The 23,577-nt window shown below is 40.4% G+C and overlaps 1 protein-coding gene across 5 annotated transcripts in view; it reads right to left on the bottom strand.

The window, feature by feature from the left end:
- Positions 1 to 21,157, bottom strand: part of itgb4 (integrin, beta 4) — a 29,085-nt gene extending 7,928 nt beyond the window's left edge. For 2 of the 5 annotated variants that reach the window (XM_079372078.1, XM_079372079.1), the window contains exons 1-33: positions 16,068 to 16,452; positions 12,855 to 12,937; positions 12,314 to 12,396; positions 11,220 to 11,321; positions 10,764 to 10,968; positions 10,579 to 10,675; positions 10,295 to 10,466; positions 9,528 to 9,791; positions 9,311 to 9,400; positions 9,075 to 9,197; positions 8,180 to 8,347; positions 8,008 to 8,084; positions 7,717 to 7,925; positions 6,703 to 6,806; positions 6,518 to 6,607; positions 6,169 to 6,301; positions 5,921 to 6,046; positions 5,645 to 5,763; positions 5,525 to 5,558; positions 5,234 to 5,428; positions 5,024 to 5,127; positions 4,876 to 4,934; positions 4,742 to 4,765; positions 4,507 to 4,655; positions 4,203 to 4,382; positions 3,943 to 4,091; positions 3,569 to 3,767; positions 3,153 to 3,470; positions 2,761 to 2,933; positions 2,474 to 2,654; positions 2,128 to 2,265; positions 1,860 to 2,042; positions 1,638 to 1,766 (exon numbers count right to left, since the gene is read on the bottom strand). In XM_079372078.1, the coding sequence (XP_079228204.1) occupies positions 1,638 to 1,766; positions 1,860 to 2,042; positions 2,128 to 2,265; positions 2,474 to 2,654; positions 2,761 to 2,933; positions 3,153 to 3,470; positions 3,569 to 3,767; positions 3,943 to 4,091; positions 4,203 to 4,382; positions 4,507 to 4,655; positions 4,742 to 4,765; positions 4,876 to 4,934; positions 5,024 to 5,127; positions 5,234 to 5,428; positions 5,525 to 5,558; positions 5,645 to 5,763; positions 5,921 to 6,046; positions 6,169 to 6,301; positions 6,518 to 6,607; positions 6,703 to 6,806; positions 7,717 to 7,925; positions 8,008 to 8,084; positions 8,180 to 8,347; positions 9,075 to 9,197; positions 9,311 to 9,400; positions 9,528 to 9,791; positions 10,295 to 10,466; positions 10,579 to 10,675; positions 10,764 to 10,968; positions 11,220 to 11,321; positions 12,314 to 12,396; positions 12,855 to 12,930 (4,453 nt within the window). In that variant the 5' untranslated portion in view covers positions 12,931 to 12,937; positions 16,068 to 16,452. Of the gene's footprint in view, positions 1 to 1,637; positions 1,767 to 1,859; positions 2,043 to 2,127; positions 2,266 to 2,473; positions 2,655 to 2,760; positions 2,934 to 3,152; positions 3,471 to 3,568; positions 3,768 to 3,942; positions 4,092 to 4,202; positions 4,383 to 4,506; positions 4,656 to 4,741; positions 4,766 to 4,875; positions 4,935 to 5,023; positions 5,128 to 5,233; positions 5,429 to 5,524; positions 5,559 to 5,644; positions 5,764 to 5,920; positions 6,047 to 6,168; positions 6,302 to 6,517; positions 6,608 to 6,702; positions 6,807 to 7,716; positions 7,926 to 8,007; positions 8,085 to 8,179; positions 8,348 to 9,074; positions 9,198 to 9,310; positions 9,401 to 9,527; positions 9,792 to 10,294; positions 10,467 to 10,578; positions 10,676 to 10,763; positions 10,969 to 11,219; positions 11,322 to 12,313; positions 12,397 to 12,854; positions 12,938 to 16,067; positions 16,453 to 16,764; positions 17,161 to 20,999 lie in introns of those variants that run through there. The other 3 variants (XM_079372076.1, XM_079372077.1, XM_079372075.1) reach the window with 3 other exon arrangements.
- Between the last annotated feature and the right edge of the window lie 2,420 nt (positions 21,158 to 23,577).

The following is a 23,577-nucleotide window of genomic DNA, read 5'->3' as shown; positions in this document are numbered from 1 at the left end:
TCATAAAAGGTGAGTTTCACCCAACTGGTTTCATAATGTGCATCGCATCTAAAGAGGGAAAACAGAGGATCAAACATACAGAAAAAAAGCAATGAATGATACAAACAAAAACTGTAATCACTGCAATTACCCTGAGAGTATTTAAAGCCATCATTTCAACTCAGACACACAGTTAATAAGCTTCCAAACACGCCAGACAAGCTGCTTCCAGTTCACTACCTCCTCAGTGGGACGGAGAGAGCACAGACAGAGACAGGCACCTGGAAAGCCTGACCCTGATCATCAACTGGAGGAGGGGCAGTTGATGCCAAGCCTCCTCTGTGGACAGCTGGCAGGAGAATAGATGGAATAGGTGCAAACTAGGGATAAGTGGACAAGGACTGAAGCATGACACTGAACGATTAGACAAATGTTGATGTCTGACAGGATCAAATCACGAAGGCAGAGAGAAAGGTTGGTTGCCTTGCCAGGCACCGGCTGGCCGTGCAAAATAGCTGGCATGCTAGCTTCTTGTCTGTCTATCTGTGGGTCTGATGAAGTTGTCTTCACCTGGCAGGTGTGATTTGGTGTAGCTGTGGCTTGGGGTCTCATCTGTGCTCGTCTCTGTGTCTGTGCTGAGCCGATTTGGGATGACGTCCACTCGCTTTTTCCATGACACCTTACGGAGATCCAGGCTGGACCCCACCAACTTGACAGGTTTCCAGCCTTGCATGTGGGGGTTATAGGGGAGAAGCAAGCAGGCGAAGTATAGAAATGTAGCGAAAAGTATAAATGGCTTTGTTTCCTAAACATTACTTCACACAAAAACTCGCTGTTCAGGGAATATTGACAAAGACGAAGAATGTTACTTGTGTGAACCAGTTTTTAGTAACCGTCATGTGTTGAAGTATTCCTGAATAGTTATTTTTCAAAGCCTTTGTTTGATGACCACACTGCCATAGCTGACAAGTTGTGAAGGAGAATTTTTCTATAGGTTTCTGTGACAGAAGTTCATTTTGAGGCAAAGGGCAAAATAAGCATTATCCTTCAGAGAAAAATAAAGTCGAGAATGACAGCAGACTTGATTAGAAAAAGCTTTGCCGTTTGGGATTGTAAGGTACTTTTGTTTGCAGATATCAGCAGATGCAGTAAAAGCAGATTTTTTGCTGCCTAGCAAGGGGTGTTGTCTGCAGAAAAAAAATGTCCCCCAAAGGGTATTGCTTTAAAAAAAAAAGGAAAAAGGAAAAGCGATGGTGCATGGTGCCATCTCTCATCTTCAGTAATCTTCTAAATGAAGATGATAAACTATCACAAAAAAGTAACAGCCAGTTAAAAGACGAAGAGGCCTTCTTGTCCTGAGATTTTCTGGAGAAGTCACAGTGGCTGACAGCCTACAGATCTGTCCAACATTTCACTCTATGCTCCCTCACCAATGGTACCACAGCATTGTGCACATGTCGGGGTTCAAAATAAGCAGGATTCCTGTGAGCACTGATAATGACGAGTCACATAATTGGATCCATGTTTATCTGGAAGTCTGGCAGTCATATGCATCTTTGCAGAGACAAAAAATGCATTAAGAAAAGAATGCTGGAGCACAAAGAGTTTACACTGTCAGCTAATACAAGAAGCTCGTGGTTTTGGCTCTGGGTACCCACCATCACCAGATACGCTGGGTGTCTTGGAGCCTGTTGGCGATTTCATCACCTCATTGCTGTACATCAGGTAACTGTCATACTCCTCTCCTGCCTCTGCATCCACAATAGGGATATCTGGAATGATGGGAACTATGGAGAGATAGAGAATGAAATAGATGATCGTGTTAGAGATGACAAATTTACTGAAAGAGTTAGAGTGCTTTTTGCCTTTTTTCGACTTACTGGACAGTGGTCTAGCAGGCTGCGATGCCAGGTTAATGGTGGCATCTCTGAAGGGGCCCCAGCCCACACTGTTCTTTGCTCGTACTTTGTATTGGTAGGTCTGGGCGTTCTGGAGGTTCTCGATCAGCATCATTCTCTTCTTGGGGTTGTCAATCTTTACTTTCTTCGCAGCACCCACTGGCTCTGTACGGAAGGTATTTGGAATTGGTGATAATTACATTTGGCAAACATTTGATACAGTACTTCCTCTTTAAGGCAGGACTCTTACTGGTGTCATCATCGATGGGTGTGTAGATGACCTCATAAGCAGTAATATTGCCATTGGTCTCTGCGGGCTCTGCCCAGCTAATCTGAGTAACAGTTGGACTGATGACGTTAAAGGCGAGACGTCCAGGTTCACCAGGAACTGTTGGAAAACAGAACAGGAAGCGTTTGTAAGTTCAAAGTCAGCAAATGCTTATTAAGTGGAGATTTAAACACACATTTATTTAAAAAGGTTACACCATACAGACTAGTTCTAATGCAGCAAAGAGAAGTTACTTTATTTTTTAAACATCACACATTGATGGTAGGAGCTGCAATACAAGGAGCCTGACTGAATTCTCAGAAATTACCGTCCTCCATTGTTTGACAGGAAACAATGTCTGTATCGCGGCCTTCACCCAGTGCATTGTATGAGCACACTCGCATCTCATAGTCACAATAGGGGTACAGGTTGGTCAAATCGGCATGATTAGTCTTCACATCTAGCACCTGGGCATCTTTCTCTGGGTCACCATAGATCCAATATTTAACCTTAAGGCACATAACAATAAAAGATAAACAGTTGTTAGTGTCTTTTTTTTTTTTAATGGTTATTAACTTTAACGTTTTTGCTTCTGAACATCCAGATTTAAAGTACCTTGTAACCCATAGGGTTACCGGGTGGTGGGTCCCAGTTCAGGCGAATGCTTCTAGGTCCAGTTGCTGAGGCTTTAGGGTTCTCTGGAGAGAGAACACGACCACCAGGGGAGGTGGCTTTCTGGTTTATGTAGCCCTTCTGCTGCATCTGGGCAAATTCTGGAGATTTTGGAGCTGTAGGAAGTAAAGGAAGTCAGAGGATGACAAAAAAAACCTGACCGACATACAGTTTATTACCTCTGTTTAAGAATGACACTTTTCTTCATAAAAAGTCTAAATCATCACAGACGTCTGAGACTCAGAAACTCTGATTCTAAAATCATGAAAATCCTTTATGTAATTTCATCTTTGGTTTCATGCTTTCTTGAAGAGTAACTTTCCCTTTTGTCCTACCTCCATCAACTATATTGACAAGCGTGGTCTTTTTTTCGCCGACAGAAGCATTGCTACTTGGGTCAAACAGCTCCAGTTGGAAGGTCTCTGGTTTGATTGGTCCAGGGTGGGCCTTTGGATCTATCACGATGTTTGTCTCTGTCTCTCCTGGACCAAACTTAAGTGGGCCTGATAGGTCAAAGCGCTGAGCCTTCTTGGTGCGCCATTTCACTGTGGCAGGGCTGTCCAGGTTGCGGGTGCGGACCACAGGGATGTTGTAGGTTGGGTCAGACGTGAGGAAGTTCTGGGTGCCCTTTTTGAACATCATCACGCTTTGTTCTGGATAAAACAAGATGAAGGCAAGACGGAGAAATGTAAGCAACCAGAGTGAGTAAAAACAGATCTGACACACTGATGAAAAGCCTCTCGTGTCTAACCTGGTTGGTCTGCAATAGTGATAGTAGTCCGAGGGTAGCGTCCCAACTTTGCACCATGACGTGGGTTACTGAGATCCATGACAAACTGCTTGACCTGTTTTTCTTCCGGGTCCTCTTTCAATTTCAGCAGACGAACAGGCACTGTTTTCTGGGTCTCCCCAGGAAGATAAATCAGGTCTCCTTCCACAGTCGAATAGTCCTAAAAATCATGGAAAGAAAACACTTCAATCACAAACAACCATACCAAAATCATTATAATTATTTCTCCCAGTAAAGCTATGCGCTCTTTTAAGAAATAGAACATTATCTAAAATAACCATTCTTAACTAGATGATATGGTTTTGTAGGTATAAATATAGGGCAGGGCAGCTCACCTTCTTATCCTTGGCTGTTAGGTCTCGAGTACGATAGCTGACCTGAGTGCGTCCATCCTCTATAATCTCTCTGCCGATTGGGATGTTGGCTACATTATCCTGCCTGCTGTAAGTGTAGGCAGGCTGGAGGAACGAGAAGACACTGGAGGCTGGAGGAAGAGAAGAATCAATGTAAGGAATCCATAGTTCAGTTGCCTCATTTTCATTGACGACAAAGGTTTATTCACAAGAGGAAATCTAGATAATCTGAAATCTCTCACCATGCTCTTTGATGATGGTTATGTTAACCAATCGTTTTCCAATCTCAGCAATGCCCAGTGGCACATCCCTGGCCTCGACGAGCAGCTGTTTCTTGTCGTCATCTTCATCCTTGACGAAGAGGGGAACATGAACGTCTACTGACTCCACACCTTCTTGGAACTCTATGGCACCCGCAGCCTCTGCAGAGGTACAGTGGATTTAAACCAATGACTTGTTGCAAGACAGACAGTTTTGGTTCTCACATGATATCAGAGTTGTGAATTTTCAAGAATTTCATCCACACAGATGAATGACAGCACATACCTCTGTCTGTTGCCACAGTGTAGTAGCCTGGCACAACTTTCATATCACTAAAGAGTCCAGACTGGACGTTTTTCTCAGTAAGTTTGACAATTTCCGGGTAGCTGCCACGGGGAGCAGGTAAGACAGTGTCCATGATCGCGTAGTCCTGCCTGAACAACAGAGAGTTGCAGAGAAGTTAGGCATGAATAACCTTCAGGTCCCTAGAATCTGATGTATCTTAGTTACAAAATATTACCTCTTTCCAGCATTTCTCTGCAATCTACAAGAAACAAATCAAATCACAAGTCATGAGTCGTTAAAAAAATGTTTAGAAATATACATATAAACAGATCTGTTCATGATCTAGACATGTAATGTAACACATCTTACCTGAAAGATGTCTTTTGCACCTTCTGTGCACCTGGAATCTGCTTGTACACTTCATTCAGCTGGATCGAAGAACACAACCAATACTTAGTTTTACAGTCTTCATTATACAATCAAACATGTCGCCTGCAAACAAAGAAATCACACTCACATTATCGGACACTTCTTTGCGGAGCTGATCAGCATCTCTGGAATCGGGATGAGACAGGGTCTCAGAAAATAACCTGTTTAGTCGGAGGGAGATGGGGTACTGGACTGCGTGGGGGTGGGGTGGGGGCGGGGCAAACAGAGGTTACAGATCAGGCATCAAACATCGAAGTTGCACAAAACATCATGGATGGAACAGTTTAACACCACTTACTTATCTCTTTCGGGTTGGGCTTTATCAGAGCATCGGGGTGATTGGGCCCTCTGTGTACGTTATCGGTTACCTTCCAGCGAACCACATCAGTTCCCTTGGGTGGGCCCGTCCTCGCCATCGGTGTGTCCAGATGGTCTGAGGTGAGCAGCGATTGACGGAGCAAATACTCGTCTTCCTTGAAGCCAACCATACGTCCTGGAGAGAAACAGCATAATTCAACTTGGTCCACCGTGGTGGGAGGATAAAAGATTTAAAGCAATACGATCACATGTAAAACAACAAATGTCTTACCTCGTCTACAGCAAGGCAGCAGGGCAAGGCAGCTCTGTGTGAAGAGAAGACGGGATCATTACTTTAACTGTGACTTCATGAATACCATGTAGTGGTGTAAATTGCTGTATTTTTTAATACCTGGAAGCACGATTTGCAGCAGGCACAGTATTTCCAACAGCAGAGCAGCAGAAGTGCCAGCAGCAACAAGAGGAACAAGAGGAGAGGGAGCAACCACAGGAGACTGGCAGCTGGACAATCTGAAGGATTTGTCACAAAAAGTCAAATTGTGCCATATTACATAAGCATATTACTTACAAAAAAAGGCAAATGCACAGATTTACAATGGTTTCAGTTTATGAATATAATATACATTAATTGTTGAAATGAGAACATGGACAAAACGTAAGAACTCACCTTTCTTTTTAAGCACCTGAACCAGCAAGTCCTTAACTTTCGGATCTGGATGGTTTTCAGCGGTGTAGTGGTAAGTACAGTCATCATCTTCATCACGGAAACTACAAGAATCAAGAACCTTCTCCCCTGAAAACACAAATAACAAAAAAGCCAATGAGCTAGAAAGTGTGACTTGGAAATTATATATTAATTTTAGTACTTAAGCAAAAGTCATTAATCTTTTTTTTTTTCATCTTAAATGTCCTTACTTTCTTTGAGTTCGTCCACCATGATGATTTTGAAAACACACTTATCACACTCCTCCTTCGCTTTCATCTCTCCCGTCTTCCAGGCCTGACACTGGACACAATACCTTGTAGCCTCACACAATCCCAACTGGGCCTAGACAAAACACATGCACACACATCCTGATCAGAAATAGAAATAGGCCACTTAAGATAAAAAAGCGAAGTGAACATGTAAGCACTTTCAGGTGTAACATGAGGCTCTGGATGAGTGGAAGTTGTCTCAAAGAGTTTATCTCATTGTCCCTCTTTTCTTATATGCACAAAAAGACTGAAGCATAACATGATATATTTGTAGGTCATAGCCACAAACCTGAAAATTTGGCTCACAGGTTGAAGACATGTCAATCCCGTCACACTCACAGCGACCGCAAACACATTTACCTCGCCCATTGCAGATACCCTAGTACAGTTAAGGACACAGTCAGTTACAGGGATATAGAGATATTAGGTGACATGATAACATAAAGAATGCACACAAACAATGAAATGACTTACTCCATTGCTGTCCAGACAGGTTTGGTTACTCTTGGAACACTCACAGGCTTTTCCTTCCCAGCCCGCTGTACACGCACATTGACCCATTACACAAGAGCCACGGTCTGATAATAGAAGGAAGATTGGTATTTAACTTTTATTCCTCGAAGTGGTGCACTTTACTGACTGTAATATGTTTGTAGTCCTGCAGGTTTATTCCAAAACTTTTAGAAATGCACAAAACATTCTTGAGATCAACAATCTCTCAAGCCCTGATCGATTTCTGATCAACATATTTCTAATCGTTAAATTGTTAGAAATATAATAGAAAGCAGGATATCAACTTTGTCATCCTCACATGAAAATGTGATGTTTGCATACTTAATTAATACACGAGTGTGTATTTATTGTATTTTAATTTTGTTTATGACTATGCATGTTAAATTATCTTTCATGTTATTTCAGTTTAAAAGAAAATAGCTTCTGAAACCAATGTCATGAAAGAGAATGACATTTATGAAAAGTTACAATCTGGTTTCAGGCAAAACATAGCACTGAGATCATTCTTACTAGAGCTACAAATGACATTTCAAGAATGTCTGATAGCCTAATGGTGTATATAAGTGAGCAGCATTGGTTTGGTATGTTTGGGATGGCTCTAAAGCAGTTTTACTCTAATTTATCAGACCATTTATCTTCACCTCACTCCACATTGAGCTGTGGAGTTCCCCAAGGGTCGATACTGGGACCAATTTTATTCTCCCTCTATATGCTCCCTCTTTGCCACGTTAAAGTCTCTGTTTTCTTGCTACATTGTTGTTTTTACTTTCATAGTTCAGGTTTCTATTGTTGTGTTTTCGCATCAGGATTTTTATATTCTGTAAAGCACTTTATGACGTTGGTTTTGGTAGGTGCATCATAAACAAACCTTATTACTATTTCAGAATGTATGAAGGTAGGTTGGTGAGGATAATGACATAATCAAGATATTTACATTATATACATATTTTATTGCCAAGTCATCAACCACCATACCGTTGCAGAGGAATCCTCCGAAGCGTTGACACTGGGTTTTATCATATTGACAGTAGGGTCCCTCAAACCGCTTGGGGTTGTAGCACACGCACATTCCACAGGCTGTGCAGTCACCTCGGCCTGAACATGGGTCGGTCGAGCCCGGAGCGATACATTGGCTGCTGTCCAGAGCTGCAGCACTCGCAGAGCAGTTACAGAATGTACTTAGCCTGAAGGAGAAAGCAAAGACTGAAGCATTTACATTACCTGGCAGGTTTGCTGATAAATAAAAAGATGTAATTGAAGTCTCACCATCCACTATGGCACTGACACTTTCCGCATACGAGATCTCCATTGCCGTAGCATCTGGGTGCATTTGGGATTTTGATCTACATGGCAGACATGAAAAATGGCAACAGGGGTGAATCTTCCACAAACCCATTTTTTACTTTACATGAGTTTCATTGTCAATCTGTGTATCTACCTTCTCACAGTCGCAGGTTGGACATAAAACTGAAGCCTTCACGTTGACGGCAGCATTGAAGGTTGTTGGTTTGACTCTCATAATTCCCTCTTTGTCTTCTTCCCCCATCTCACAGACTGGCTGTTTTTCGACCTCTCGGTTGGCTGAGAGCAGCATCTTGAACTTACCCTGGAGGATACACACATTTTAAGCATTCAATATGAACCTTAGCGCAAATGTGTTTTTTGGACCACAAAATTAGACCATGCACAACTTGATGACAATCAATACATGTCAGTTATAAATTACTATTTGAGACAGTTTAAGTAATTATATATGACATTAAACAACCATCAATCCATCATTATCCATACCGCTATTCCAGTCCGGGTCGTGGGGACTTAAGGGCTGGGTACTGATTACTCTTACTGAGCACTTTCACACCGTAGGTCACACCTACACATTCACACACTGATGGCAAGAGATTGCTTTGTAAATTGACCATCAGAAGTAACTAATCCCATTCATACATATTCATATGCTGCCGATGAAGCAGCGGGAGACGCTTGGTTTAAGTGCCTTGCCCAAGGACACGTTGGACATGTGGCTGCAAGAGCTGGGGATCGAACCCCTGACCTTCCGGTTGAGAGACGACTGGATCGATCAACTGAGCCACAGACGCCCAATGAAGATAAAAACGTATCTTATTTTGTCTTACCCCTTTGAATACGTTATTTTCTACATAAATAATAATACAATTTTATTTAAGGAAATTGCAAAAACAAATATGTTGTTGCAATCTTAAAATGTTTCTTATTAATAATTGTTTAGCTATGAAAATAACAATTCTTATTCTCAAGCCATGACTGCATGTTTGTGGGTGTAATTAGCTGTGAGAATATTGATTCCTTCTTACTGTTTGTCCAGGCTTAAAATTGAAGTCTCCATATTGTGCAATGCTTCCACTGGTGGTCTGGAACTGTGTTGCAAAAGCCTTGGGCCTATCCTCTGCCTGGATGCTCATCTTTGAACGAATATTCTAAAAAGATGTACAGAAGGAAAAAGGATGGACACAAAACTAGTGAGCTGTCTTCAGAGTCATACAGAGAGAATATTGCTGCAACAGAAAGTTGTTGTCATTTGATGCTTTACCTTGAAGGCAGTACTCAAGAGTTCAAGCATGTTGGAGGAGTCTGCTTGCAGCTTACCAACCTCAGCGATGGGGAAATACGCTTGCAGTTTCTAAACAGAAAGGATGTCCATTAAATAATGCTTAAACCTAAACTGTGACCTTACATTTTATGATATGAATGTATGAGTCCTAAACTTATCTTTACTGGAAGATTAAAAAACAAATCCTGTTAAGTACCTTGTAGTAGGTATAGGCGTTGTCGGTGATAGCAAAGATGGGTATGATGTTGTGATAGCGCAGGATACGGACCAGTGTAGGTATTGAAGGATAATCCTGGGTTATGTCCTTTGTGTACTTGCCGTTTCCATCCAGGTGACATTTCTCATCATTGCGTTGCAGAATGCCCGAGAGCACGTTGGTACCGTCAGCCTCGTAATGGAAGGCTGACTCAGTGGAGAAAACTAAAAGATGTGTGCTGTGGGGTCGCCAGCCAATCTGGTCCTATAATATGAACACAAATAAATACATTTGGAGCAGAAAACAAAATTGTTAGCAAAGAGTTACCATATTTTGGCTTGGCTGAGTAGAATCCAAACCATCCGTCAGCAATGCAAATTCTTTCTTTAGCCCTGTGTAAGATTTGGGTTTTCCAAACATGATGATAAGATTATGAACTGCTTCACACTGCTCATTTCCAATTTGCAAACATTGTCAGTCAATTGATGCTGTGCTGTTAATGTTTTAGAGCTTTGTGGGGAAAAAAACAGCATTCTGTTGCTACCAAAAACTGCACTTATAAGAGCAGTATCAGTATCAGAAAGATAAGAAAACTTCCTCTGCGATGAAAAATACTTCAATGGATGGGCCCTAATTTGTTAATATAAATATAAAATCAACTTGTAGCCTGAGTTTCTGGAGAGAGGTTTGGGAAACATTTGTGGACCAGTAATGAACACCTGTTGTGGTCACAAGCTATAAGCTATGTATTTAAGGTTCTTACTAACCGTACAAACTGCAGCCTGCAATATGGCATCGAAACCTCCTTCAGGAGCGTCCAGGTTGCCGGATATGTTCTCCCTCTGGAGCTTGGCGTTGAAAAAATCTAAGTCGTTGGTCAGCTTGATGACGTTTTTGAATGAGAACGGAGGGTCGCTGTTGGGCCATGGCTCCCTAAGTCTGAGGTGTTTGATTGTTTTGAAAATAAAAGAGAGAGTTCATTGAGATGACTGAGTGTATGCAGTTTTGTACGTGCTTCATATTGTGTTTGTTATTTTCTACAGTATCTTACTTTGATTCTCTCATGTCAGTCTGTGGCTCAATCACTTTATCCACAAACTTTCCAAAGCCAATAGTGTAGTCTTCTGACAGATCCCCCACCACAGAAGCTACAGAAAAAAGACATTCCCAATTAGTGTCACAGCAACAACTTCCTCAAAAGTCGTTACAACTCATTACTCATACAAACATGCTCACCTAGCTGTTGGCCCATCCTCTTCAAGCTGTTTAAATCGTCAAGCATAGAGAAGGAGAAGTCCATAAGAATATACAGGTCCAGAGGACCTTTGGTTGGAGCGAACACTTCTACATCTACCAGTCTCTTCTCTCCTGGCAGAAGGCTCATGCTCATCAGCTGAGGAGACACTTGAGACTGCTGAAGCCTCATGTTGATTTGTTGATTCTGAGCCAGCAGAAAAAAAAGAAAGTTCAGTCATAATAATAATAAATACATTTTACTCATAAAGCTTTTCAGAAACTCAAATACATTTTTTACTGTACATTTGTTAAAAAAAACAATCATACATTAAAAGCTCGTTTGAAGAGGTGAGTCTTTGATTTGAATGTAGATGGGTCAACACAGCTAAAACAACACATTTCAGAAGAAGGAACAGTGGAAACACTGGAGTAGAAAGAAAGGTAACGAAGACTTACCTTTTCTATCTTCATACTACTTTGAGCTTTGATTATTGCTGCAGCGCTGCAGCCATGGGCAATTATGTTCTGTTCCAGGTCACAGCGAGGGCCAGTGAACATCTAAGCAAATACAAAATATGATAAGTGACTTCTAATTTTTCAGACAGAAATGATTTTCAATCATTCAAACTGTGAAATGATCCTGTGGCTTAAATGATGGCAGATGCTGCTGTGTAAAGAACTGTATCATTCAGACTGATGACAAAAAGAAGATAAGAATGAAAGCTCTAAATAAAGCTTTTGATTACTGATATTATTTAAAGAATTTTTTATCACAGCTGAACTTTAGTGATTTCTTTACTCAGATGAAGACCATGGTGAGGCATATCAGTCTTGTCTCGGAATCAAAAGCAATTTTACCGGCTGCACACAAGATGATGATTTTTCTTCGATATTTATGGTCTTGGTTTGCCTCGACCTGCCCTGCCTTGGTCTTGGTCTTGATTTGGTCTCAATTGGTTCTATCTTGGACTCAGAGCACTCTGGTTCTCGGGAACATCTTGGTCTGAGTCAATGTGGTCTTGTCTTGGTCTGGGATTAGTATGGTCTCATCTCTGAAGCAGAAGCTAAAAGGGTCTCTCTGAACGGATTTTAGGATCTATAATAGTTAATAGTTTCTGCAGTGCAATAATAAATAAAAAAGGGGGGAGGTTTGAACAAATCCTAGAACTATGAAAAAGTTCCTGCTGTCAGAAAATGTCACAGACTATGTCAATGTAGGGGATCTACAGTCACAGACTCTGCCAGGTCTGAGCGTGGACCCAGCACAGATCAGTGGCAGTCCCACCTTGGAAATACAGGACATTTTCAGGACATTACCAGATTTATACTCTTATCTCCCACTCAAAGCTTCCATATACTGTAGAGTTTCAGCTTCCATGAAGTATCGAAAAAAACATTATAATGAAAGTCCTTTCAGATTTTATATAAATATGAATGTTTGTTGTCACTTTCTCCGTGAATAACAATCAACACAACATGCTAGGACACATTTCTCAGCTTCCAGCTGAGCCTTACAATAAGACCAAATTCCTGTTGTGTTCAGCTCTCACCTCATCAGGGCAGTACGCACAGCCTACTGAAGCCTGCAGGCACTCTGAGCAGGTCTTGTCCTTGGCAGCGTAGCAGTAGTTCACTGAGATAGTGAGCATACAGATAGGTTATAGAAAACTATCACGTGAGGAAGAGTGAGAAAGTGAGAATCCCACCCATATAAGATACACCAAACAGCCTTTTGGAACAACAGGCAAGTGCTGTCAATTTACGAATACAAGGAAATAAGAATAAAGCCACATAAAATTCAGTCAGTTAAGAACACATTAGTGAGGCTTCTTATGTTTTTTAAGAACAACTTCAGAAAATTCTATAGAAAATATTGACAAATAAGCCACATTAAATCAATGTTATTATTAATAATATTATGTTGTGAAATGTTGAAATGCTTTTTGTGCCTGTGGTGTCTGAAAGCTGCTATATAAATAAACTTAGCTTACCTTACCTAGTAGCCAACTTCCCTTTTCAATTCTGGCACTCAAAATAAAACAACACTTTTCCTGAGAAAGACTTGTAAGTTCAGACTCTAGGCTTTCTCACCTTGAGCATGACAGCAGGTCAATAGGATGGCGAGAAGCCCAAGCCCCACTGAGAGATATAACGACCATCTCCCCATCTCCTTCCTAAAAAAGAAAACACAAACACAGACATTCACATTGCCATACTTAAAGACAGCTTCAATCTTACAGAAAGAGAGAAAGACAGCGCTGCAGTGAAATCTCTACAGACGAAGGCGTAACTTGAACCACCTGTACTTTCCCTCAGACCTGGAGAAAGTGAACAGGCCCAGACACACCCTGTATACCTTAGTTCACTTTTTCACAGAGTTGCCAAGTGTTTTTTTTTTTTTTTTACATAATCAAAAATCAAAGTGTTGTTTTTTTCAGGATGTCAAAAACAGAATTCAGGCTTTTGAACAGTTTCCCAAAACATGTATTCATGTATCTTATTCTCAATCATACTCTTTGGCATAAATAGAGATAAGCATTCAATTTAAAAAAGCATTCAATTTAAAAAAGCAAGGTTTCATCTAAATAACTTCACATGCTCCTTTACCTACTTCTGCCTTCAAGAAATATTTACTGCCTTCAAAAGCACTAATAACAACGTTTTTAGGTGTTGTCTCTGAATCCGATTATCTCGAGAAATAAGAAAGAGTCAGTCAGCTCTGTGAATTCTGACTTTGATCTTCTGTTGCTTTCAGTCCCCAACCACACTTCCCTTTTTGTCCTTTCTTTTAGGAAACATTTTTGGGACTAGTTCTTGATTGCGTTAGACTGTACTTGACCCCTTGATAGCAGCACAACAGTTTAATCTATAAGGTATTGTACTCTGAAAATCAAAGAAAACATCATAAACTGAGCAGAAAGAAAAACTCACAGATCACTGATCTATAAACCAGTCACAATCATAAAGTCTGATATTGACTTGTCCAGGAAAAGGCAATGTTTTGAATCTCCACCCTTTTTCACGAATGTATCACCTGATTCATGCTCTCACACAGCTCTTTGAAGGTTTTAACATGTTTTTCGCCTTGTTGTTGAATCCTGACGTTTCTCAGTCAGCTCGCTTACTTAAGCCGATGTGTTCTTGAGCACGACACTTTACCCCCAATTCTCCCGCTGCTATGTTGGCAGGGTATGAAATTGTATGAAAGGGATTAGTCACTTCTGATGGTCTCACTACATAGCATACATCCGCCTTTAGTGTTTGAGTTTGAGTAGTCAGAAGACTAGAAAAACTCTATACCAGCTCAAGTCCAGTTACCATTTACTACGGCTCCATTCCCAACTTTTGACAGTGGAAATGCCAATAGCTGAGCACCGTACCGTACTGTACCAAACTGAATTATTGGTGGAACCGTGATTAAAGCTTAAAGCTCCTTTAAGAAAATTTCTGTTTGTGTTGGTTTCAGCGCACCCTGTGGCCAAAGTGAAACATTTCATCTCTTTGCTGAACTCCTACTTAAAATGTTTGACTAGTATTTTCTAGGCTGGAGCAAAGTTAATCTTAATCATTTTAAATGTACACCATGCCACTCATAATGAATCTTTGGCGTGGATAAATCTTTGTTTTGGCAATGTTATGTGCCTTGTAGGATGCCTACAGAGGGGAGTATAAAATAACTGTATGGAAATAAACTATCTTCTCTCTGATCCTCTAATTGGCTTTTTTAGGTCAAATAAAGGAAACGTTATTCATTTAATTCTGTTTCACAACCAGATAGAGTTAGCTCCTTACAAGAGCTTCAACATTCGATTTACGCATATAAATAATTTCAGGACATACTATAAAGAGCCAGTGCAGACTTGATAGAAGACTCCCAAGGGGACAACCCATGTTGGGTGGGGCCTGGAGAACTCCAGGCAGCATGCTGTGTAGGATCTCCATAAAAAAACACTGTTTTCTATAATTTTATGCAAAAATGTTGGCTGGAGAACACTCTGATCTACAGGAAGCCACAAAAAAAGATGTCAACAACAGACAGGAGGTGAAGAGTGAACAAAAAGGGCACTATGTGGCGTGAAATGTCCCAGTAATTGTCTCCGTGGGCAGAAAAATGAACTCTGTAAGCCTCACAATCCAAAAGATAAAATGATGATTTGTGCTCCGAAGATTTACAACGTCATGGAGGAATTTCTCCTCTAGGCGAGAGAATGACCTGTCCAAGTTAAAACACAGTCTGAAAACACATGGGAAAGGCACTATAGCACCCTGTTGTGAACTTGAGAAGCTTACAGGTGTGTGTGCACGAGGTGTCACATAAATCACTGACTATGAGAAGGGAAAACAGAACAGACCAGCTCCTATTCTACACACTGGGCCATCACTGAATACGAGCTGAGGACAGAAGAGGCACTTTCCTTCTCCTCAGACAGAATCAAAGGCGCAGAGGCAATTTTTTGACACTGACAATAAAGTGGGAGACACAAATTACAGCTTCCAACAGGCAGAAAATAGAACTGAGTCAGTCATTCAATGTCTCTGTGGCATATAATGGATGGGATTTTTCTAAGTTCAAAGTTGTGGTAGTTGTCTTTTTAGACAACATAAAAGCATGCCAGGAGAACATACCTTCACTGGGTGTGGACCTGACCCCCTCATGACATCACCAGTTAGAGGTTAGGAGGGTTTTCATATACAGGTGTAGGGGTCATGCTAGGAGACCTGCCTTTGACAGTATGCTAAATTACAGACACACACATACACACCTGGAAAACCCCTTTGAAGCTATCAATGCAATCCACATAAAAACAACAACAAAAAAAACAAAAAACAACAACGACGACACAAACCAAACTAACACAGCAGAACTTTAGGGCTGATGTAAAACAAAATAAAAACTGCTGATAAAGACACTGGGTGTTCTCTCTCTCCTGTTTGTTCTGATCCACTTTTCACCGGTGTTGCACTGTAATCTTTGGTTTCATGTGAGCAATCATGCAGAAAATAACAATTTAAAAAGATCAAAGAGAAAATGAACACTCAGCTTTATGAAAACCTGTGGGGATCTCTGCTTTCAGTCTTGCAGTCTTGCATTTGTAAAGCACATGGCTAAATATAAAGTTACATAATGCAGACTTTACTGTCCCTCACCTTGCCATAAAGTCATAAAAAAAATGAAGAAGCCGAATAATCCTGAAGTTTTCAAGGCTGAGCAGAAGAAACGCATTGCAGGTGAAGGGCGTTGAAAACAATGGAGCTATTAGGAAATGTATGAGTGAATACAAAGAGATTACTGATCAAACAAACCTCTTACTGTGCCCTCGCCCAGTCCGAGTCCAAAAGTCCAACAATAAATGAGGAAAAAAAACACAATTCCTTATTGTTGTGTCTGACCCAAGAGCTTAGAAAAAGTTTATATCCACCTGTTTAAAAAAAAAAAAAAAAAAAGATCTTCTTTCAGTTCTTGTGTCCGAGAAAAAAGTTCCAGAAAGAAGACATAACAGTCTTATAACTGTCTCATTGTTTTCTCTTCCTGCACAGTCTGCTCCGGTCAAAGATTTACTTCTATGCCCTCAAACTCTCTTGAGTCCTGTGTGTGTGTGTGCGTATATGCGTATGTGTGGCTCCGCATGTGTTATAAAGTGTGTGCTGGAGAAAGATATGAGACAGTGAGACTTGAACGACTGAGTGAAAACGACTCAGTGTGCTGTGACTTGATCCCTCCTTTACCCTCTGCCCGCACACACACACACACACACACACACACACACACACACACACACACGCACACACACACACACACACACACACACACACACACAATCTAACACACACTCTTACTCACACTCCCCTTCCCCTATCCAGGTGAGTAGCTGTAACAGACAAGGTTAACTCCCTTCCTGGGCCTTCTAGGGATCCTCCCCACCCTATTAGAAGTTAAAAGCTCCACACCTCTGAGTGTTAATGCCCCCACCCTGCTGCATTCCACCCAACAGGAGTTCACCTGTGTGGGCTTGAGAGTGGGGAGTCAGGCCCCTCCTTCCATGGCCTCCTCCCAGGCTCTTGGGAGTGGCGCACAGAGCAGAACACTGCCTGCAGGCTATGGGAAACAGCTTTGTGACTCTTGTGTTTACACAATCATACGCTCATACTCGTGGGCACATTTTCTACTTCATCAAATATTAGATTTGAACATTTGGATTGCCACATAACTGTTCTCCCTTTTCTCGGTGTAAAACAACTTCCTTCACTCTCTTGAATGTGCAGAGTTCCAGTGTTAGTGTTTATCAGCATGTCTTTTGATGTTTCAAGAGCCTTGAACAATTTTAACAAGGCTTATATGAACTAGATGGTGGAGACAAACTGAAGCAACTCAGGTTCAAAAATCTTCCCACCATTCCATCCAACACATTGTCAAACCATTAGGTTCAAGGTTCAAGGTTCTTTATTTGTCAATTCCAAAATATGTCAGACATACAGTGAAATCGAAATTCAACATCCAACTTCTTACTGACCAAAACAACCAAAACAATTTTATTGCAATTTTAAAATTGGGCCGTATCAGTATATTTGACTTTTAAATGATTCTTTAAGACTCTAAGCACTATTAGATCCTGCCGGGGGGTTTAGGCCTGGAAACAAGCTATGACATCTTAACCTGTTTGCTGCTTCAGTCAAGGGTATGATTGCAGTTATGCTAACAAAAAAAATAAAAGTGTTGATAGAATGGGTTACCATAAACACGCAGAAATTCTGTCAGCTATGTGAATTGAAGAACCGTAGAAATTATTTTTTAGACCATTTAGGGGCCACACAACAAGTTCAAATAAAAGATACACTTATCGTGAAACTCAGGGCTTGAAATTTAATGTGCCAGTTTATCCGATTGCCAATTCTATTGCTTCTTTACAACTCGTTTGTCCACATGGGCTTTGAGATTGAATGTATTTAAATTGTTGCAAGCAGTTCCCTCTCTTGAACTGTCAAAGAGAGATATCTGAAGAACGGCATGTCGCTGATCTTTCGCAGAGGCAGTGTCAGACTCTAAAACGCACATTTGTTATCAGGTTTGACCATTATTGTCCTACGGGTGAAATCAAGCATTTAGCTTACAAGCATTAGATGTGACATACAGACGCATGATGGTATGCCAGTGGGCTGCAAATACAGACCAATTATAAATATGGATGTCCAACTGATAGAGTTTGCATCACTAGTTGTTAAGGTGAATGCGTAACCAAACTGTGGCTAATTTACAGACCCAGAGCTACAGAAGCATGATACAATGTTTTTAGCAACAAACAGTCATCTCTGTCTGTCTGGATTCTGGTTATTGGCAGGTTAGTATGCATTGGGTCTGTTGAGCATGTTTGCAGAAAACCGCTACCAGCAGCCAATAAAAACGATGTTGCTGAGACGGTGAGACTGAATCAAAATAGTAAAGTTGTGGAAATCCAAACCAAATCAATCAGTAAGAGAGTAGTCTGAAAGTCAGAGTGAACTGCAAAACAAAGACAAAATGAATTGCTCCACTGGTAATAAAAACATGAATTAAACCTACTCAAGGAAGTGTTATGACAAAACATCACACTACATCTTTCTTACTTAAAACATATAACTGTCCTTTATTTGCACAGCCTATTGAGGTTGAAATGTAAGGAAAGCATGTGAGGACATACTCCAAAGGGTGCAAGCTTTTTTTTCCAAATTACACACACACACACGGTGTGTGTGTGTGTGTGTGTGCATGTGTGTGTGTGTGTGTGTGTGTGTGTGTGTGTGTGCGGGCAGAGGGTAAAGGAGGGATCAAGTCACAGCACACTGAGTCGTTTTCACTCAGTCGTTCAAGTCTCACTGTCTCATATCTTTCTCCAGCACACACTTTATAACACATGCGGAGCCACACATACGCATACGCACACACACACACAGGACTCAAGAGAGTGTTACACCAATGTGTGTAATTGTGTTACACCAATAATTATTTCCAACAATTTAACACCAAATCTCTTTAACACAGCGGTTCTCTAACTTTTAAAATGTGTTTAGTTTAGTTTCTTGCTTGTGTCACATGTTTTGTAACAACTGAGGTTCAAACTGCATTTTTTTTGCAGTCGCGAGTTTTCTGGGAGTTGGTGGTGGGTCCTGAGACTAGACGAGTTGAGCACTTTCACTTTATTTATATCTCACATTACACAAACACTGGATTTGATCTGTAAAAGTCTAGATACATTTAATGCGAGAGATAGGGTCAGTTCTTAAAGCAGCAATATCTTCATTCCCAAACACTCAAGTTAAGAAATTATTTTGTCATACCAAGTGGCCGTTTCTGTTTTAGGCCAAATGCAAAAAGGTGTATTGACTCAATTGTCTACTTCAGACTGGCTGCAGAAGCTAAGGAATCCACATTAGGCCTTATATTAAAAAGCCCATTTGTACAGCAGAAATAAATGTTTACGCTTGACAGGCTAGTTTGAAAAGCACATTTAGCATGAATAGCTAACTTCCTTATTGGTCTACACTGTACAGGGGTATATATATGTATAACTATTTCTTTCAGATTTAATTCAGTCTAAGAGTTATTCATGAATTTGTGTGTGAATTGACTGACAGGTGAGCGCATTAGCTGTTTGTAAGGGCTCTTTAAGGCCGCTCCACCTCTTTGCCTGTTTCGAAATTGATTGAAAGATAAGTTGAGATAGAACTTTCAAAATAGAAACCAAGTCCATGGTAAATACAGTCTATCACCACATTCACTGCTTTTAAAATGAAATGGCGCAAAGCTCATCCTACACCAGCATTCCTATTTCTTAATCACTTTCATAGGAACAATGTTTAAGTGGTGAATCATTTGAGGATTTCCTTAGGCCTTGATATTTCAAAACATCCCAATGGATTCATTCCTAAAAAACTAATTCAAGATATTTTTTCTCCTGTTAAATTCCAGGGGGAAATAGTTAGTAAAAAACGAAAGGATATGTATAAAAGACATTTATTCTGGCAATAAACCTGTAGAAGATTATTGCTAGTTTTCCTGTGTATTTAAGAGTTTAGCTGTCTGTTTGCACCTTATCTGTCCATCTCATGAGTCAGCCATATAACATATGTGCATGTATGCATATGTTCAACAAGCTGTGGTCTTTATAATCTTAAATGCACGTTTGCATTAGTGTAATTATCTTATGCTCCAAATTTCGAATGCAGAATTGGTATTGTTTTGACAATTTTACTTTAAAACGTAAAAAAAGTAGAATTATATCATCAAGATAGTTTCTACATCAATTTATACATCAACTGCTTCAGGTGGTAAAGGTCATTCTCCATCGTTGTGGTCAGACCACACCCCCTCATAAATGGACTTATAAAGAGTAAGGTTAGTACAGATGGGCGACCTGGGACAGAAAATCTGGGATTCAAGGAGTTAACGAGAGCGAAGAGAGAGAACAGCCTTTCCTCTTCACTGTACATACCACACTGGGCCGTCTGAAAAGGGACAGAGACAGTCGTGCTCCTAGCAACCAGATCTAGTTTGATACAATGGCTAACTTCTTCCCAAAGGAACAAAAAAAAAAAAAACAACTCAGACTCAACTTGTCCTCCCTCCCTGCTTACTTGGCTCCCACTCTGGCAGTGATGCCTGTCTAAACATGGATAAGGAGGGACTGGATGGGAGTGGCCCGAGAGGTGTATCACTTTTTTAGATTTGTGATTGCTCGAGTGCAAAAAAATAAAACATTTTAAGGCATGATTTGAAAAGTAAATAAACAGAAACTTCAGGGAGATAATAGAAAGATGCACAGATACATGTTCACTGAAAATAAGGAAAAGATAACAAAACCTAACCAGAATGAATTTTAAAGCGTGAAGCATGACTTGTAATTTGGCATTATTTATTCAATCTTTTAATTGTATAGCTAATAGCAGTAAGTAATAAAATCTGTAGGTGGCCTGTAGAATTAGTCCCAGAGTAACTGAAGTAAATGTAATGAAGGGTATAGTTGTCCTCAGTCTTCCCCATGAGACCGCTGTGGCTTGACTGTCAACACTCAGGGAACTCTACTGATGAAGAAAGGAACAGTTGTTGTCTAGTTAACATGAATCTTTGCACTAAAACACAGAAACATGTTGTTTTTTACAAAGGAGCATGAGGCAGCATTACAGCTGCTGCCTCTTTTGCAGGTTTCTAATCACTGACTTGTCTTTTCAAACATGCAAAGTGTTACCAAAGGCGTTACTTACTGTGAATGGGATACTGCTGAGGTGACCTGGACTCATTAGCCAAACAAGAGTATCCTACCACTTCAAAAACAGACTGTTAGGAAAACAAAAACAATCCCCCCCCCCCCAAAAAAAAAGCCAAAGTTTTTGAGAAGTTAGAAAAGCCCAACATGAAAGTTTCCCCACTGTCAACTGTCTATTGGCAACTGAGTCCAGTCTGTGCCCACCTCCTCGCCAATTTACATGACAAAAACTGCTCTTTTTGGATCAGTGAGTGCATTCAGTGCATAATGGCGTCACTCTTTTTTTCCATCCAATAAATCTGCAGCACTGACACAGACTACAGCCCAGAGGACACTGGCGACATGACATGTACAGTGACGTGGTTATAATCAAATACAGTAAATTTAGCCTCATACAAATTGGACATAGAGTTATTTAAAACGAATAAGATCAAGCAAAGTTTTCTATTCATAACAACCTACCTTTAAATAGGCTATAACTGAATGACAGGGAAAGGCTCATGCAAAGTGTTAATTGAGCAAGAAATGGTTTTGTAAGATAATAAATGTCTATCCTATTTAAAACCCGCCTGGAGCCTATCCCTACAACTTACTTTCAACACACTTCTTCGCTAACAATATTTAAGTTTTATTAAATAAGATACCCTATCGTATACGTTAATAGTGCTTTAGACCCAATTCGACATTTGAACCTGGAGGCATCATTTTTAATCGACTTTTGTATTTCGCATGAACAGTTGCGTAAACTCCCTCTGAGTCTTTCTTTGTTACGACAGCGGATGGATGGAGAGTTTGAAGAGGGGAAAGTTGTGACCTGTTTAGTACAGATTGTACATTGGGTGTGTCGCAGAGGGCTCAAAGAGGGCTTTGCGCACGCCCACACCTGCAGCGATGAAATGCTCGTGAGAGTGAATCATCCTGATAGCATTCCTTCAAAGACATGCTGAGTCTGTTGTACACAGTCTTATCACACTTTCAATAAACCGTGTCATGTTTTATATTTCTACTGCAGCAATTAAACTTCAATGATCAGATATAAATGTCTAACATATTGCACATTTGAATTGTAAAGCAATATAATAGTTTAGGCATGCAATTGCAATCGGCTACTTTTCAGCTAATTCTGCTAACTTTTTTTTAGGGAGGGGAATCATTCTTCAGGTTATTAAGATTAGAATATGTGAATGACATGTTGAACCATCAGAAAAATTGAACGTCTAAAGCCTAAGGATCTAAATCATTGTTGGGCATATTATTCACCGATGCTTACCTTTTCTTAGACTAATTTTGAGCATTCCAAGTGAAGCAATTGTTTCTTGTCATCAACCATTTTAAGACATTTTTATTGTAGTGAATACAGCGTAAGGTTCAGTTGAATACAACTAAAAACACAGTAATCAGCGTTGCATATTTGCTTTGTTTAGTTTTAGAGGCTGCACCCAAACGCAACATCTTGAAGCATAAAAGGTTATGAAAAATATTTGCAGCGAGTAACAGTAAACAAGTAGGAATGTCTTAATAACTGTTTTTACTTGGCCACTCATCCCTTTAACCCATGCCCCAGAAATCAGCCAACCTGGTAATTCAGCCCAGATAGACGTCAGATGTGAAGACAGAGGTGAGAAAGAGCATCAGTCACAACGACATCTGGAGCCCACATGCATGCACTCCCAAAAGAAGAAAACAAAGGAACTGTGTGTTTAGTGAGAGATAAGAGAGCTGAAGAGAGTTCTCCGTCCAGATTCAGGCCAGTGCCCGCAATTAATAGTTGATTCTTTAATTTGGAAATGAAAGGACACTCATGTAATTGTACACAGAGCAATGAAGTCCCACCCACACCTGAGGAAAATATTTCAAAATTTGACTTTGAATAGCATAGAAGGTGTTCCCCTTGCAACTTTAATCAGCAATAATGATTGGGACCATTTCCCCAATGAGTTTATCAATGTTTAAGCAAAGGCCAAGCCATTTCATAATTTTTTTAGCCTTTGAATGCATCCGTTTCCCAGAATGATGTGGTTTTGAGAATGTCTCTGTGAAACCCTTTTTTTGTGTTTGTTTTGTCTTTTCCTCAACAGGGTTTCCCAGTAAGGTTCAAAGCACACTTGTTGCTTCTTTTATGTTCAGAGGGAGCCCTTACCTTCAGTCTGATGTATGAACCTACATGCAAAAAAACTCATTTTTCACCCTGACTTTTTCTCGCCAGCTTTCTTATATCTGCTTAAAGAAACTGAATTTGGAAGAAAGCAAGAAAATCTGCAGCAGTGAACCTGTTTATATACGCATACTGTCCCATCATTGTGCCCATTATAAAGCTGCTCCTTGCAATCTTTCCCATTATGTTGTTCTTCCTGCCTTTGCTGATGCTTTGATTACTTTCAATAACACCATTCATGTACTGCGAAGGCAGTAAACTTGTAATTATAGTGTCAGACTCTGCAGCTTTGTCCACTATCCTGCATTTCGGGAAATGTGAATAATGAAGATATCGTAGGATGAAGTCCTATGTGTAAAAAAAGCTAAAGACGTGCTCGGTGTGTGTGTTCTGTATTTGAAAAGAACTGAAAGTAAGACAA

Source organism: Symphodus melops (assembly GCF_947650265.1).
Source record: "Symphodus melops genome assembly, chromosome: 21".
Lineage (NCBI taxonomy): Eukaryota > Metazoa > Chordata > Actinopteri > Labriformes > Labridae > Symphodus > Symphodus melops.
This window is presented reverse-complemented; position numbering and strand designations above follow the sequence as displayed.